General features: G+C 33.3%; 1 protein-coding gene and 1 pseudogene across 7 annotated transcripts in view; one reads left to right on the top strand and one right to left on the bottom strand.

Moving 5' to 3' along the window:
• The window catches only part of Znf280d (zinc finger protein 280D), a 95,005-nt gene that overhangs the window by 45,741 nt on the left and 33,597 nt on the right, over window positions 1–15,667 (bottom strand). For all 7 annotated transcript variants that reach the window (XR_007343865.1, XM_048793209.1, XM_015480619.2 and 4 more), the window contains 4 exons: window positions 10,639–10,862; window positions 6,899–7,056; window positions 6,164–6,264; window positions 5,064–5,210 (listed from right to left, as the gene is read on the bottom strand). Coding sequence is in view for 6 of the 7 variants with exons in the window: in XM_048793209.1 (XP_048649166.1) it covers window positions 5,064–5,210; window positions 6,164–6,264; window positions 6,899–7,056; window positions 10,639–10,862 (630 nt within the window). In the remaining variant the exon portion in view is untranslated. The remainder of the gene's footprint in view (window positions 1–5,063; window positions 5,211–6,163; window positions 6,265–6,898; window positions 7,057–10,638; window positions 10,863–15,667) is intronic.
• LOC125613332 lies at window positions 14,577–15,625 on the top strand (annotated as a pseudogene).

Genomic DNA, 15,667 nt, shown 5'->3' with positions numbered 1-15,667 from the left:
TGGTTATATAAAGCAATGTTGTCCATTAAAACTTTCTGCAATAACGAAATGCTCTAGAGCTTTGCTGTTCAACATGGTAATTACTAGCCATATAATGGTTACTGAGCACTTGAAATGTGGCAAATGAAAGTGAGGAGCTAAATTTTTTAAATTTTATTTAATTAATTTACACAGGTAATTGTGGCCAGTGACTACTACACTGGACAACATAGATACGGAGGCATAAAATATAACTGATCACAACCTATGTTTCAGTTGAAAACTCCCTGAGTTCCTCCTAATATCCTGGTCCTATCACATTCTACAGATGGGAAATAGAACCCAAGAGAAATCTAAGTCCCTCTCCCATAGCTAGATAATAACAATACTAGACTCCCTGATCCAGTGTTCTTCCTACTGTATAATATCAACTGAAATCTTTACACATTTATTCTCAATAATATAAAAAATATATTTCATATACACATGCTTATATATATAGAAATTTAGAATAACACATGCAAAATATCTTCTTCAAAGCTGTATCTCTGCCAGACACATCACTATTTCCCTTTAAATACAACCAACTCTTCATAAAATTTAAGGTAATACTTCTCTGAGGTAATGTACAGAGAAGTATCTAGCAAAGTTACTAGCACACAGCAAACATTTCATTAAAAAAAAAAAAAAAAAGCCAGACATAGAAATACAAATATCACATGTTCAACTGGGTGTAATGCTCATTCCTGTATTCCCAGAATTTGGGAGGTTAAGGCAAGAGAATTTCAAGTTTGAGACCAGCCTCAGCTACTCAGCAAGACCCTGTCTCAAAAAATGAAAAGGGCTGGGGATATAGCTCAGTGGTGAAGTATACTTGGGTTCAATTCCCAGTACCCTCCCCCCGCAAAAATCATATGTTCTCACTCATACATTCAAGATAAAAAAGCTGATCTCACGGAAGTATATAAAGTGGTCACTAGAGGCTAGGAAGGGTGCAGGGATAGGGATGAGGGAGATCAGACACTGGAAAACAAAACACTTCGATAGGAAGAATAAGTTCTAGTGTCCAACAGCATGGCAGGGTGACTATGTTTATAATAATTTATATATTATTATAAAGAGCTAGAAGAGAGTTATGTGAATGTTCCCAACACAAATGATAAAAATGTTTGAGGGAAATGCTAATTACCTTAATTTGAACTTATACATTGTAAACATGTATTGAATTATAACTCTATTTCCAACAAATATGTACAATTGTTATATGTCAATTAAACTTTTAAAAAATAGAAAATAGTTCTTCACAATGTCCAAAGCAATATGTAAGAACAACATGTTAGAATAATTTTAGATGTATCTTAAGACTAGCAGTGTGGTGCACTATCTTATATCATAGATATAAGCAACTTAACACAAATTCACTTATAAAGTATTCAAAGAGAGGAGGAAAAAAGAGAGAAAAACTTGGCCAAGAAACAGATACCAGAACAACAGGACAGAACAAAAGTTCACTAGAATTCATTTCCCAGAACTCTTTACTAGAATCACTTACTAGGTTACCTCATCCAGCTTCATGATTTTAAATACCACCTACCCAAATGCTTATTTGGCAACATTACTTGACATCTTATATGCTTCTCAAATCAACATGGACAAAACTAAACTCTAGGTTTCCTATATCCCTCTCCTACCATCCTAAATCTGTTCCTTGCTCAATTTTCTCCATAGCTTAGAATATTAAAACTCCATTCTTATAAATGCTTAAGACAAAAAACTCAGTGTCCCCTCCTGCCCCCCCCCTCTCTATTTAACACCTTAATAAAACCTGCCAACTTCACTTTCAAGACTACTGATAACATTCCTATTTGTCATTACCTCCAACCACTGCTACCATACTGGGGCAAGTCACCCAGACTATGGTTTAAAAAAAAACAAAAAAACTTCTATCTTCCTTTCATGTCTTTTTCTGCCCTGTGATCTATTCTCTCCATGGTTGTTGGTAATTCTTGAAATATGCTAGGTCTCTCACTTAAAACCTTCCAGGAGCTTTCCAAAGTCCTGACTCTGGGTCCACACAAATTGGCCTGCGTTCTATTGCTACAACCTTATCTCCTACAAATTCATCCTTCTGTTAGTTACCTCTGCTCCAGCTTCAATGGCCTCCTTGCCAATCTTATTAGTAACTCTGGTTTATACTCACTTCATTGCCTACATAATGTTACCTCTCCCACATGGCTTACTTCTTAATTTCCTTTGAAGAGGCCCTTTGATGCCCATGCTGTATATAAAAGAGCAAACCCTCCTCCCCAGTGCTTGGCACTCCTTATTTTCCACATTTATTTCCTACCCACAATACTTATCACCAGCATATACAAACACACATTCACACAAATTTATTATCTTTCTCCATTACAGTACCAATTAAATCACACTGCTATATAATACCTAAAACAGTTCCTGATATACAGTAAGGCATCCTAAATAAATATTTGTTGGATGAATAAATAGTGAAGCAGAAAGCAAGAGACTAATGCAGAAAAATATATGAGTGGCAGTTACAATTTAACTAGTTCAAAATGACTGCTGCTTCATTCAATGCACATTTATCCAAAATCTGAGACAGAAAACATCAATCTATAATTCCCTGAGGTAGACTCAAGTCTTACACATCTCTGATGTTATATACATATGCATTTTAATGTGCTAAGGGTGATGAAGATACAGTATCACAGTTTTTAATAACAACAATGTTCAATCAAAGATATAATGATCTACTCAGAGTATAGGAAAATAACTGTACTGAATTTTTTGAGAGTCTTGAGGGATTTAAGGGTAAAATCTTACTATATGTAATTTCTACCTTTAGATCTAATGCCAATGTAAAATCCAACTCCATGACAGCAGTAAAAACTAGTGCTCTAAAATCATGTTCTGTCTTTGCCTTTTATGAGACAATGCAACATTAGGCAAGTTACTTTCACTAAAACCCTGTTTCCTCATTTATAAAACATATATAGGTTGTGAGGATTAAGTACCCTGATATCATATGGTGATTACTATATGTTAACTGCTTATTGTTTTATCTAATAAGCTTTTTTAATATATCAGAAATTCTTAAATTATTTCATAAAAGTCATATAAACTGGGTTGTTTGCTCTAGAATTACTCACGACATAACAATATAATCTTTTAAAGAAACAATTACAAGTGAGGTCTTCAACATAATAAAATGAGGCACAGAATCAACAATTTTTATTACCTGATATTATACTGTCATCTGTTAAAAGTTTATAATTCTACTCAGTGAAGGTTTCCCAGTCTTTCATAAATAAGTATACAAATTACAAATACATTGGAGGATGCCTGATGATCCTTCTTTCTTACTAATAGATTGCCCTATCTTTACTGCTGGCTATCTACTTCCCAGGCACACCCAAACAAAAATTTTAAAAAGTTAGGAACCCATGGCAAGTCAAGATGGCTCCAGGCATGAAGGTTTGATTTTAAATAACATAGCCTAGGCTGGTGACACAACTTAGTAGCACATGCTCAGCATGTGCAAAGTCCTGCATTCAATGCCCTATACCACAAAAAATAAATAGAATACATTGTACACCCCACACACTGGCTCCACACATCTTATCATTATTTTCATGTCTATAACTCAATGTAGAGCTTAGTAAAGCATCTGGGGAAAGTTACATTAAAAAGCCTCAAAATAAAATAGTTTATACCTTACTCTCCCTTTTAAAATTAAAGGCTAAAGATGAAATACAGAGTACCAAGGACAATGTTTCCCAAACTCTTTATCAAGAAATGTTAATAAGTATGTTCAAATAAAGTGTTCAGTGGTCAAATAAGTTTGGGAAATGATACATACTATATCTTTTGCTTGGAGATTTACAATGTCCATTAGCATATTAAAAGCTCTGAGAAGTCCTGTTTTAAAAAACAGACAAACAAAACTGTTTAATTTTTTAAATCCAGGCATTTACCAAATTTATTTACCAGTGACAATACTGGGAGAACCCCTATTAACACCTGTTGGAATATTGTTGGGGGACCATCAAATAAAAGATCTTTCCAGAACTTCTCAAGGATGAGTGGTATCCCAGTCACAACACCGGCGATCCCAAATTCATTTGGAAATGCTACTTTTATCATCTTTCCCAATTAAAAATTACTACCTGATTTCATGATTATCTAACAACTGCATCTCATAGCAAGGTGAGTACCAATGGTGAATAAATTGGTGTGCCAGTTTAATTCATAATACGGAAATGCTTAATGAGTTGGAAAAACCTGATTATATGATCAGGTGCAATAAATCCATTAGGTTCTGATTTTGACAAAAACACTGTTGTATCAACATTTTTAGCACAAACAGGGATAATTTAATTGCTTCAGGAAAAAAAAAAAAAACAATAAGCATAACATCAGAATTCCAAGCACTAATGCTGAGTTCCAAAAATTACATAGCAGAACTGGCAGAAGTAATCCAGGAAAGAAGTTAGGATCTAAACACAGTTCTCTGGCAGAATCAACCCATCAACAGCTTCCTTTGCCTTGTAGCTGTGAAGGACGAACCTAGGTCAATGACAACACATTTTCTCATAATATCAGAGCTTTAGAAAGTGGAAATAAAGTTTGAAAAGGAATAGGAAAACAAGGTTATGTGTCCACAATCTTTTTTTTCTTAGTTCAAAATAATATTCCCCCCATCCTGCTTCTTGAAAACTCCTTCAAAATCATTCCCAGATCTACTCTTAGGACCTAACTATCTGCCACTTGCTTATTTCACTCACCTTCTCTCTTTTTTTCCCCCCGCTCAATCCTTGGTTGCCTATTTCTAGTCATTTTTCACAACTTTATTTATGGTCTTTATTTATGGTCTACACCATCACTGGAAAGGAGGTAAGGAAAGAACTGGAAGTTTCACAAATAATTCAACATAAATTATAAATTTAATTGGGTTATTTGGAACAACTCTGCTTCCTTTGCAGAATAAAATTAATCAGTGTTTCAAGACTTAACCTGTTTTTTCATTAAGATAATATGAACAAACAGGAATTAGAAAATCTCACCTGATGTTTCATATAATGATGCATATAAGGTGTTGCAATTTTAATAACTTTGAGGCAAAAAGGACACAGCAAGTTCTTGGTGTTTTCATGGGATGTTCTAAAGTGAGTTTCCACATCAGAAAATGATGATGATCTATAATTGCAAACCTAGAAATAGAAAGAAGGTTTTGTTTGATTCAAAAATTTATAACTGATGTGCAATTACAAAGCAAATTATGGATCATTTGTTTAGAAGAACACTGTGTACTACTACTCTTGCTGATGCCTATACACCCAAAAATTCCACTAACAGAAGCACCAAAAAAAAAAAAAAAAAACCCAGAAATTATCTTTCAAAATTAAAGAATTCTTCTCAAAACATAACTAGGTTGTGTGCTTTTTAGCAGATTGTTCATTTATCACTACCTTGACTGAAATTTTCAAGTTTTGGCACCTCCTGTCCTATAAAGTGCTTTTTCTGCTACAAAAACAGCACTCTTCTTTAGACTGTAAATGGACCCCACACTAAGGTAGTGGCAATTAATCTTTTATTTTTTTGTCTTCCTATTCCTTCAAATTCTGGAAAAATACTGGTCACAAAACATTTGCTAGGGTTCTTTATAACTAACAGCATTTCAAATTTCCCTTGTATACACCTACATTCTTCCCTATATGGTAAGACATGTCCATCTGTATGTCTAGCTGGGCTCTTCTTTGACTACCACAGATGTAAGCAAGCAACAGTCTGTGGGCCAAATGCAGCCCACTGCCTACCCATCATATAATGAATGAGTTATGCCTTCCACTAATAAATTATTTATAAGAGGGACTTTAATTTTGGTAACCAATTTACCTAAATGATTAAAGAATAAAACACTGATATATTTTATGACACATGAAAGTTTTATGGAATCAAATTTCAATGTCTATATATAAAATTTTATTGGAACATGCCCTTGTACTACTATGGCAGAGTTGCTTGTTTCCAACAATGACAGTAAACCATCAAAACCTGAAATATTTCCTGAAAAAAATGTATTGACCTCTGGTTTAATGGGCTTAAATCTTGTAGTTACAACAAACACACCACTTAAAAGAACACAATAAAAAGGTGTATGTACCTGGCAGATATATGGCATTTCACCGGGTTTATGATTATCCTTCATATGTTGTAAAAGAACATGTTCTGTTTCAAATGATAATTCACAGATTTTACAAATGGCTAAAAGTGAGAGGGGGGAAAAGGTATTACATTTTAAGATATAAAAAATTATTTTACAAATTTATATAAATAGTGGTAGTAGCAGCAGCAGCAGCAGCAGTGATCAATCATACAGTTTGTTAACTGGTTGTCAAGCACATTCCTAAACACTTCACCTAAATTAACTCACTTGATTCCTATAACAGCATATGAGGAAGGCATTTCTATTATCCTCATTTTTCAAGAGTTCATGTCTCAATTCTTATAGCTATAACAAAAGGAGGATCTGGTATTTAAACTCAAGCTACTTAGCTTCAAAATCTGATTTTAACTACAACCATAGTTACTTAAAGTTTAAATGAAGAACACTGATTTCGCATTTGATATATATGATTTGAGGCTTCTGAATCCCCAACATGTAATGCCCAGATTATGCCAAGGCAATTACTATAATGAATTACTTGCCAGAGGGACTTTAATTTTAATAACGAATTTTATTTCAAAATTTCTAAAAGTTAATTTTTTTAATTTTTCCATTTTGCCCCCAAATTCCAGAGTCTATTTCTTATTTTTCTTACAGAGTTACTCAGGTTTTCTCAGAGTTTCTATCTTCAAATTCAATAATATTCAACATTTAAATGGAACTGTAACTTACTAGAAAATTCATGGGGCGTATGTGTACTTTCAATGTGACACTGCAGCTGAAATGGTGTGGGAAACTGACGGTAGCAGTGCTGGCAGGTGGTGTGGTTTTCCCAGCTTTCACTGCTCTGCTTCTCAAGTTCCAAATGATGTTTCATGTGGTTCATAAACCTATAAATGATTGTCAACAGGTGCAAAAATTCAGATTTAAAAACAAAATCTCACCAATAAGTCTCTGAGTCTTAATCTTAAAAAATACCAAGTATTACTCAAAATCCAAAATGTCTTAAAAGTCCTCTAGAAAAGAGTATATTTTAAATATTGCCTTTTCTATGTGGCTCAGTAAATTTTTTCAAATTTATTTCAAAATAATCAAAATATCACTCATTTTCTAACTCAATCATTACTTCAGATTATTTTTAAAAATTTAAGGTAAAAGAGCAGGCTTGTTTTCTATACCTTAAATACAATTTTTAGTTTAAAATAAAACACTGAAAGAAAGGAAACCCTACCACCAAAAGCAGCTAGAGTCATGAGAGAAATCTTTTAAGACTGTGAAGACATATAATAGATTCCAGCTGCTTAAAAGACAAATTACTGGTATTTTTACTTGTGTCTTGGTTTCTAAATGCATGTAATAGCAATTTTAATGCCTACAATTACAAGAATTTTTTTTAAATGATACTGGCTTACTGGTTAGCACATACTGTTCATTTTAACTTGCAGACTGTGCCTTTTATAAGAAAGGTCCATTTTTCAGTTTTTCATTCTGCTATTTCAGCTTCCCTAAAAGGCTCCTTATGAAAAGGAACTATGACCTTCAACAGCAGAGAGTGTAGTATAAATGAGAATATTTATTTAGAAGAGCTTACTGAAGCTTTTTGCTGAATTTGAAAATAAAAGTTATTCAATCAAAACAACAATTTTTGGACTGGTCAGCTATTTACAATTACTCATTTTGAAGCCCTAAAAGAAATAATCTTGCAACTATTAACATTGATGATAATGTCATCAATCTGGATAACAATCATCAAGAAGATTATAACAGGGGCTGGGGATGTGGCTCAAGCGGTAGCGCGCTCGCCTGGCATGCGTGCGGCCCGGGTTCGATCCTCAGAACCACATACAAACAAAGATGTTGTGCCCGCCGATAACTAAAATAAATAAATAAATAAATATTTTAAAAATTCTCTCTTTACACTCTCTCTGTCTCTCACTCTCTCTCTTTAAAAAAAAAAAAAAAAGAAGATTATAACATATATCTCTTTTTTTACACCTCTACCACACTACTCTTTACAGCAAGTTATGATACACCTTAAAATATCTTTCTTCTTTGGTTTTAACACAAGCTCTACAACACCTACCAAAAAAATCCAGTCTTGGTTAAGTATTTACATATGCAAAGCCAATATCTTTTAGCTCAAAATCGTAAGCACTTAAGTATATTTATATAAAGAATCCTTTAATCAGTTAAGCCCAATCTGGAGTTCATATTTTTCAAATGAACAGATGGAAATGGGCAAACAAAAAGGGCAAACTTCTTGGAATCATGTTCACAGAATGAAATATACCTGTTTTCATTGATAAGTAAGGGGTAAAATACTAATATCACAGTATGATAATAACAGAACAGAGTAGAAATCTTGAGCTGTATGTTTCTTACCATCCTTGAAAAATAATTTGCCTTCCCAGCTTTACTGGAAAAATTCAAAGCAATGTTACATAATACACTTAATTTTGGTTATGAGGTACTTTACTTTAAGGTTACATTTATCAGATAACCAATATATTTTAAATGCTTAATCACTGGATGTTATCAAACGGAGCCTGCTGAAAATTTCTAAATATTCTGATAATATAGACCTATGTCTCCTGAAATAATTCCTGAAAAAAGGAATTTCCCATTTTCATGTTTGATATGAAATGGAAATGGCTAATCTTAAAAAAAAAACCAAAAAAAAAAACTTGTTGCTAAAATAATTTGTGATATGTGTCATATTTAATTTGAACAAGGAGCTTAAATCAGTGAATCACACTTCCATGCGTTATCACTGCACCTATTTTTTTAAATATATATTTTTTAGTTGTAGTTGGACACAATACATTTTATTTATTTATTTATTTGTATGTGGTGCTGAGGACGGAACCCAGGGCCTCACAGGTGCTAGGCGAGCACTCTACCGCTGAGCCACAACCCCAGCCCTCATTGCATCTATTAACATGATTTCTGACATATTTTATTATTAAATTGGTAAAAATATGTAAATAGGTGGTAGAGTTCTATTATAGTACTGTTTCAGTGTTATATGTCAAAGCACAACTTCCCCTTTGTTAAAGAATGGGGACCACTAGCTCTTAATGGCAGTTAACAGTGTCACAAAGGAGGTAAAGCAATGAGAAAATTCATATGATATAAGATATGGGAAAGAACTTGGGAAAAGTTCTACCATAAAGCAACCATTAATGATTATTATAGGAGCATATCATAGAAGACAAGAAAACAAATAAATGCTGGGCCCAGACGTGAAAGTACGTGCTTAAAAATGCTACAGGTGATAGTTATAAAGAGTAAATGGAATATACACATATATATGTATGTTTGTACACACAAACACACACATATCTTGTCTAAGTACACTGATATCTGCAACTTACTTTGAAATTAATTTAAAAGTCAGATAGTCTGAAGGAAGAAAAATATGATAAAGCAAGTACAGTAAAATATTAAGAATAAAATAAAAGTTGTAAGTGTAGAAGTGTCCAATAAGACTTAAATTTTTGATGAGTATTTGAAAATTTTTATAATGAAATGGTATAAAATAACCTTATATACTATAAATGTCATGCCATATAATCAGTGAAAAATATCACTCAATAAATCTTGTTATTTTGTTCTTGTTACTCACTTACACAAGATATCTTTACAGTATGTCATATAATGCAAAATTTCCAAAGTAAGTTTCTAAAATTTAAAACATTTGTGTACACCTCTTCAAAATTTCATTGTAAATGAAATCTCTAATTGTTAAAGGTGTCAAATTATAAAATCAAAGCAGACACATCTCCTAGAAATGGTATATCTTTAAAACACATTGCTTTTGGCTGGGCTTAGTGGCACGTGCCTATCATCCTAGGGGCTTGGGAGGCTGAGGCAGGAGGACCTCGAGTTCAGAGCCAGGCTCAGCAAAAGCGAGGTGTTAAGCAACTCAGTGAGACACTATTTCTAAATAAAATACAAAATAGGGCTGGGGATGTGGCTCAGTGGTTGAGTGTCCCTGAATTCAATCCCCAGTAACCCCATCCCCCAAAATAGATCACTTTTCCCACTAGGTAAATGTTCTTAATATGAATTGAAAGCTTTGAGCATTAAGATTAGCATAAAGAAGTTCAAAACTGGACACTTTTGAAGTGCTTTCTCCTATAACTGAAGAAAAATAAAATGTAAACTACCTAAAAGATTCACTGCTAAAACAAAATGAACTTATTTTTTTCTTTTAAGTTAAAATAAACTTTGTACATCTTAAGAAATGTGAAAGAAATACAAATAAGTAGATCCTGTTGTCAAATTCTAAAATACAAGAAATGACAAAAGCTTTTCAACAACAAACAAAAAAAAAGTCTGCCTTTGTCTATAGTAGAAAGTATTAAAATTGTTTATCTAGAATAGCATAGGAAAATGTAACCTAAAGATACAACATTTATATTTGTAGCATTTCAATTTTCAAATAGAAATAAAAATAAGTATTTACATACCTAATATTATTTTTTAGAATTTTCAAGCAACTGAAGCATTTAAAGGTTGTGTGAGTCTTCTGTTCTTCCTGGGCATCTCCTTCATGTTTTCCATAATAAAAGTCATTAACTAACATGATCAATTTTCCTTTCTCTGAATCAATAGTCTTATTTGTATTTGCTGTATTTGAAAATTCTGTTTTAGCCAGTCCCAAAAAGTTATTTATCATGTCTGGACAACAATACTGAAAGAGAAAAAAATTAGAAGCCTTATTTAAAAAAAAAAAAAAAAAAGCAAAAAAATTATTCTGTGGTTACAAGTAAGGTCAGGCTATGTAAAACTCTGCTTGTTAATACATCTGGAAAAATAGTCACCAAAAATTTGTGGTGCACATACATATTCTAAAAAACTCAAATGACAAACACTTATTGTCTTAATAAACAAAAAAAATTTTTTCAAAAAGAAATGAAAACCCTTAAACAGGACTTGGCTATAGATTTAATAACCATTCCTTTGCAATTTATCTGTTCAGGTGGAACTATTTAATAATAATTTGTTGCTTGGTCCAAAATTATTCATTTCACATCTATTTCGAGAGTACAGAAAGAAATATTTCATATGCCTTGATGTATATTTTTAATTATCAAGTAACACAAAAAATTTTGTAAAACCTGAATGGAACTAGACTTTGACACAACTAACCTGCCATTTCTTAGACTCAAGGTACTAGAAAAGGTATGGAACGCAAAGATATATAAGACTAATCTTCCTTCTTAAAAAAAAAAAAAAAGAAAGAAAAGAAAAAAATCCACTTTTTAAAATTAAGCATAAAAGAAAAGTGTTTTTACATCTTAAAATCTAGAATGCTAAATATCTGAAGAGGAAACTTACCTCTTCATGAGTAAAATCACAATGTCACATAAAATGATTTTAATATGGAATTTGTTCATATGTGAGCTTTTCTTTTTCAACAAGATAGAACTAATTCTATCTTTTATTTATTTATTGCACATAACATTCAGTTGTATAGTTTTTACTTAAAGGGCAAGCTCAGGAAGATGTGCATTATAATATTTGTTAAAATGCTAATTCCTGGGCCTCACTTCAGAACAACTAAGCTACAATGTCCAGAGACAGGGCCTAGAAGTTAATATATTATTATTTTTTTTTTTTTTTGGTAGTTGTAGATGGACAGCATGCCTTTATTTTATGTTTATTTTTGTGTGGTGCTAAGGATCAAACCAAGTGCCTCATACATGCTACGCAAGAGATCTGCCACTGAGCTAGAGCCCCTGTCCTAGAAGTTATATTTTTTAACACGCGGTAATTCTTTTACAACTTAAAAAATTCTTTTACAACTTGTTTTCTGTATGTGTTATGTGTTAAACTGGCATCAACATAAGAAAATTTTAAACTCTCAATACACCTATTTCATTTCTAAGATAACAACATCCACTTCTACCACATGTGAAATGTTAGACAACTGGTGGAACATTCTGTATTACAAGGGACAGTGGGCCTTTCTGGTCGAAGACAGACCTATAACATTTCTTTCAAGGTTGCATTTTACTTATTTTGTTTTACTTATCAATTTATAAATCTGAAAAGGAAAAACACACACACAAAATCTAAAATAGATACAAAGAAAAAAATACTAAGTAAAATGGGCCACAAATAAGTGGTATAACTAACCTACGTTAAGGAGTTGAGGTTTCACCCATACGCAAAATTAGGACAAATAGATTAGTGCTCTAATACAACATGAATCTCTGTAGTCTTCCATTCAGAATAAATTATAATTGAAATAGAAATACAACATAAAGAGGGAGGTAAGAAAGGTTTTGCTATTTATGTTCCTAGATTCTTCTTGCAATATCACATAATATCTGAGAGCTCAAACTTAGGAAATTCAGACTATTTCTAAGGAGTTTTACAAGACTAAGTTCCTTCTTTTAAAAAAATGCTACTTTCTACTTTAAGGATAAATGAAGAAAAACATGGTAGGGAATAAAACAACTAGCATTATTAGAAAAATTACTCAAAATGTGTATCTTCTTACTACTACTAATATGTATCACTGGCACCATTTTGACAAACAAAACTCTTCACTTATTTGCAGGCTTCCTTGGAGGAAGATCTCAAACAATAATGAGAAGTTATAATGCACAAAAATAAATAATAGAGAAAAGTCTTCCTAATAAGAAATGCATATTATCTTGTGTCCCAAACACAAGATCTGGCTTTTAGTAGAAGTTATTCTGAGTCATATTTAGCACCTGATTATTTTCTGAAATCTACAAAATAGTTTATGATAGAGTATGTTGCAAGGTTTATATTCTCCAGAAATGTCTAATTTGAAATTAAAGTTGACCTAGAGTAATAAATTACAATATATATAACATATAATCAATTACTTGCTGTTCTTTTTTTTCTTTTACAGAAAAGATAGGATCAGATTTCTAAAAATTAACATACAAATCTTGTTCACAGTAACTTTAAAAAATTGTTTTTAAATTGTAGTTGGAAACTATACCTTTATTTTATTTATTTTTATGTGGTGCTGAGGATCGAACCCAGTGCTTCACACGTGCTAGATGAGTGCTCTACGCTGAGCCACAACCCCAGCCCTCACAGTAACTTTTTTTAAGCAATATTTAAGATCCCTATGAAAAACAGCTGAATAATAAACTGCTGACAACCAAACATGGACAATGGCTATAGTGAATGAGGGAGAAGGGAAGGACCAAAGTAGCCTACAGGAGGGGAAAAAAAAAAAGACAGACAAGAAAGAAACTTAAGAAATGAGCACTAACGACAGTGAACTATGGTCCAAAATCAACTGGTTATCTTTTGTTCAGCTCCCGAACCCTTTTAGTTCTCACCCTTTAACTACAACCCTTCACACAGCCTTTATTTTCCTGGGCTGGCTGGTCTACAAATATTAAATGCCTTTAATGCTATTCTCATCTTTACATTTCCCAATACATAGGTCATCTTCCATAGCTTTCTTAGTGCCTTAAAAATTTAGGTAGAATTTTCAGAGCAAAGGATATGGAATGCAATTTTTAAATAGTAAAATAGGATTTCTCATACAAACATCCTACATAAGTCAACATTTCCCCACTTACTGGAATTCATCCAAAAGCCACGAACAACCAAATTCCACAAACCCGATTTTCACTGAAACTTAGATCCAGAGAAAATCCAGAGACCACAATATACAAAAGCACTACCCAAAGCATCCAAGAAAGAAAGCATGTAGTCAGAAGGAGATCAAAGACAAAAGAATCCTAAAGATCTTAGAAAGTGTCAGTAAAGGGAGCTGGGAATATAGCTCAGTGGTACTGCACTTGCCTAGCATGTGCGAAGCCCTAAGTTTGATCCACAGCACCGTAAAAGAAAACCAAACAAACAAACAAACAAAAAAACCACCACCACCAGCAACAACAAAAAAACAGAAAAACAGAAATATGACAATTTAAATATATATCCTGAAAGAGGTGACATGATAGGCATATCCTGAAGTGCAAGGATAGATAGATAGATAGATAGATAGATACATACATACATACATACATACATAGGCAAACGCAGATATAGAAGCTGGTCAAGAGCATGGCAGAAGAAGTAACCCAGACCTACTTTGGAAAAGGAAAGGAAAGCTGAAAAGGCAGTGCTATAGAAATAAGCAGACACACACACACTGCATTTGCAGGAAGTCTTCTTCCAAGCAAAGAATTATATAAACCCAACTAGCAGGCTGTGAGACTATACTAGAAATCTAGGCTCTCATCTAAACAAAAATACTTTCAGATAAAAGGAGGCTAATAACAGGAATATATACAATTCTAGCAAAACATCAGGAAAATGTTATCCTGGAGCAGATATAAGAAGAGACAGCAAAGCTGAGGAGATGTGTCCCCATGTGGGTTGCTTTTAAATCTCTCCAGAGCCTATACTCTAGTCCCAGGCCCATGGAGCCCACAAGAAACTATCCACTGTTTGAGGGTACCTTCTTCTCCATCCCACCCCCTGAGGCCATTGATGTAAGTGACCTCTGAACAGTCTCAACAACCAAGAAGTTTTTCTGCCATTCAGTGACCAACCAAAGCCTGTTGTGGCAACGTTTGGAGCTCCAGGCCCAGGTGTGGGGTAAAGCAGCCACACAATTAACGAAGAATATAACACTGCACCAGGTCTTTCTGTGGCTGCCCCAGCACAAGATTGGTCTCTTGCTCAACTTCAATCAGGACCCCTCACCAACAACAGGTCATCTCTTGGACCTGGAAATCTGCCATCTCCACCATGAAGCCTGGATGACTTTAAACAATTGTTGACCAGTCTGACACTTCATGATCCTAACATCTCTGGTCCCCAGTAAGAATGCTAAAGCACTGCATGATGTTGCTGAAAACTTAGAGACTGGGTTCTGAGAAGGGGAAAAAAAGAGGCTGAATACCTAGGTTTCCTCTTCCTCTTCCCTGTGCACAAACACAAAACATGCCCTTTCTACAGAAATAAACTTGCTTTAGAATCCCACCTCATCCCCAGAGAGAGATTAAGAAGTAGCACATCAAGGGAAAAAGGAGAGGGAAAAACGAATAACAGAGAGGTAAGATAAATCAGAGACAAGGATAGTAGTAAACAGATACTGCAAAATAAAAGAAGGGAAAGAGAGGCCAGTAATGAGAAAAGCAAGGTTTAAAAAAAGAGAGATTAGGATTAGAGAGAAAATGACAGATATAGCATGCAAAGGAAAATTCATTTTGGACACACAACTGTATGGAATAAATATTTTAAAATATAATTCAGGAAAACTGTGCTAAAACAAAGGAAGACACAAATATAAAGGCAAAAGAATACACTGTACACTAGAGAAGACTGACTCAAACTTTCCATAGTAAGTTATGTCACTATAAAATTATTAATATTAAAAAATATTAGTCTAAAATATATATATATATATATATATGGATTGGGATGTAGCTCAGAGGTAAAGTGCCCCTAAATCCCCAGTATCAAAAAAAAAAAAAAAAAAAAAAAAAAAAA

The sequence above is a fragment of the Marmota marmota genome, unplaced genomic scaffold (assembly GCF_001458135.2).
Source record: "Marmota marmota marmota unplaced genomic scaffold, marMar, whole genome shotgun sequence".
Lineage (NCBI taxonomy): Eukaryota > Metazoa > Chordata > Mammalia > Rodentia > Sciuridae > Marmota > Marmota marmota.
This window is presented reverse-complemented; position numbering and strand designations above follow the sequence as displayed.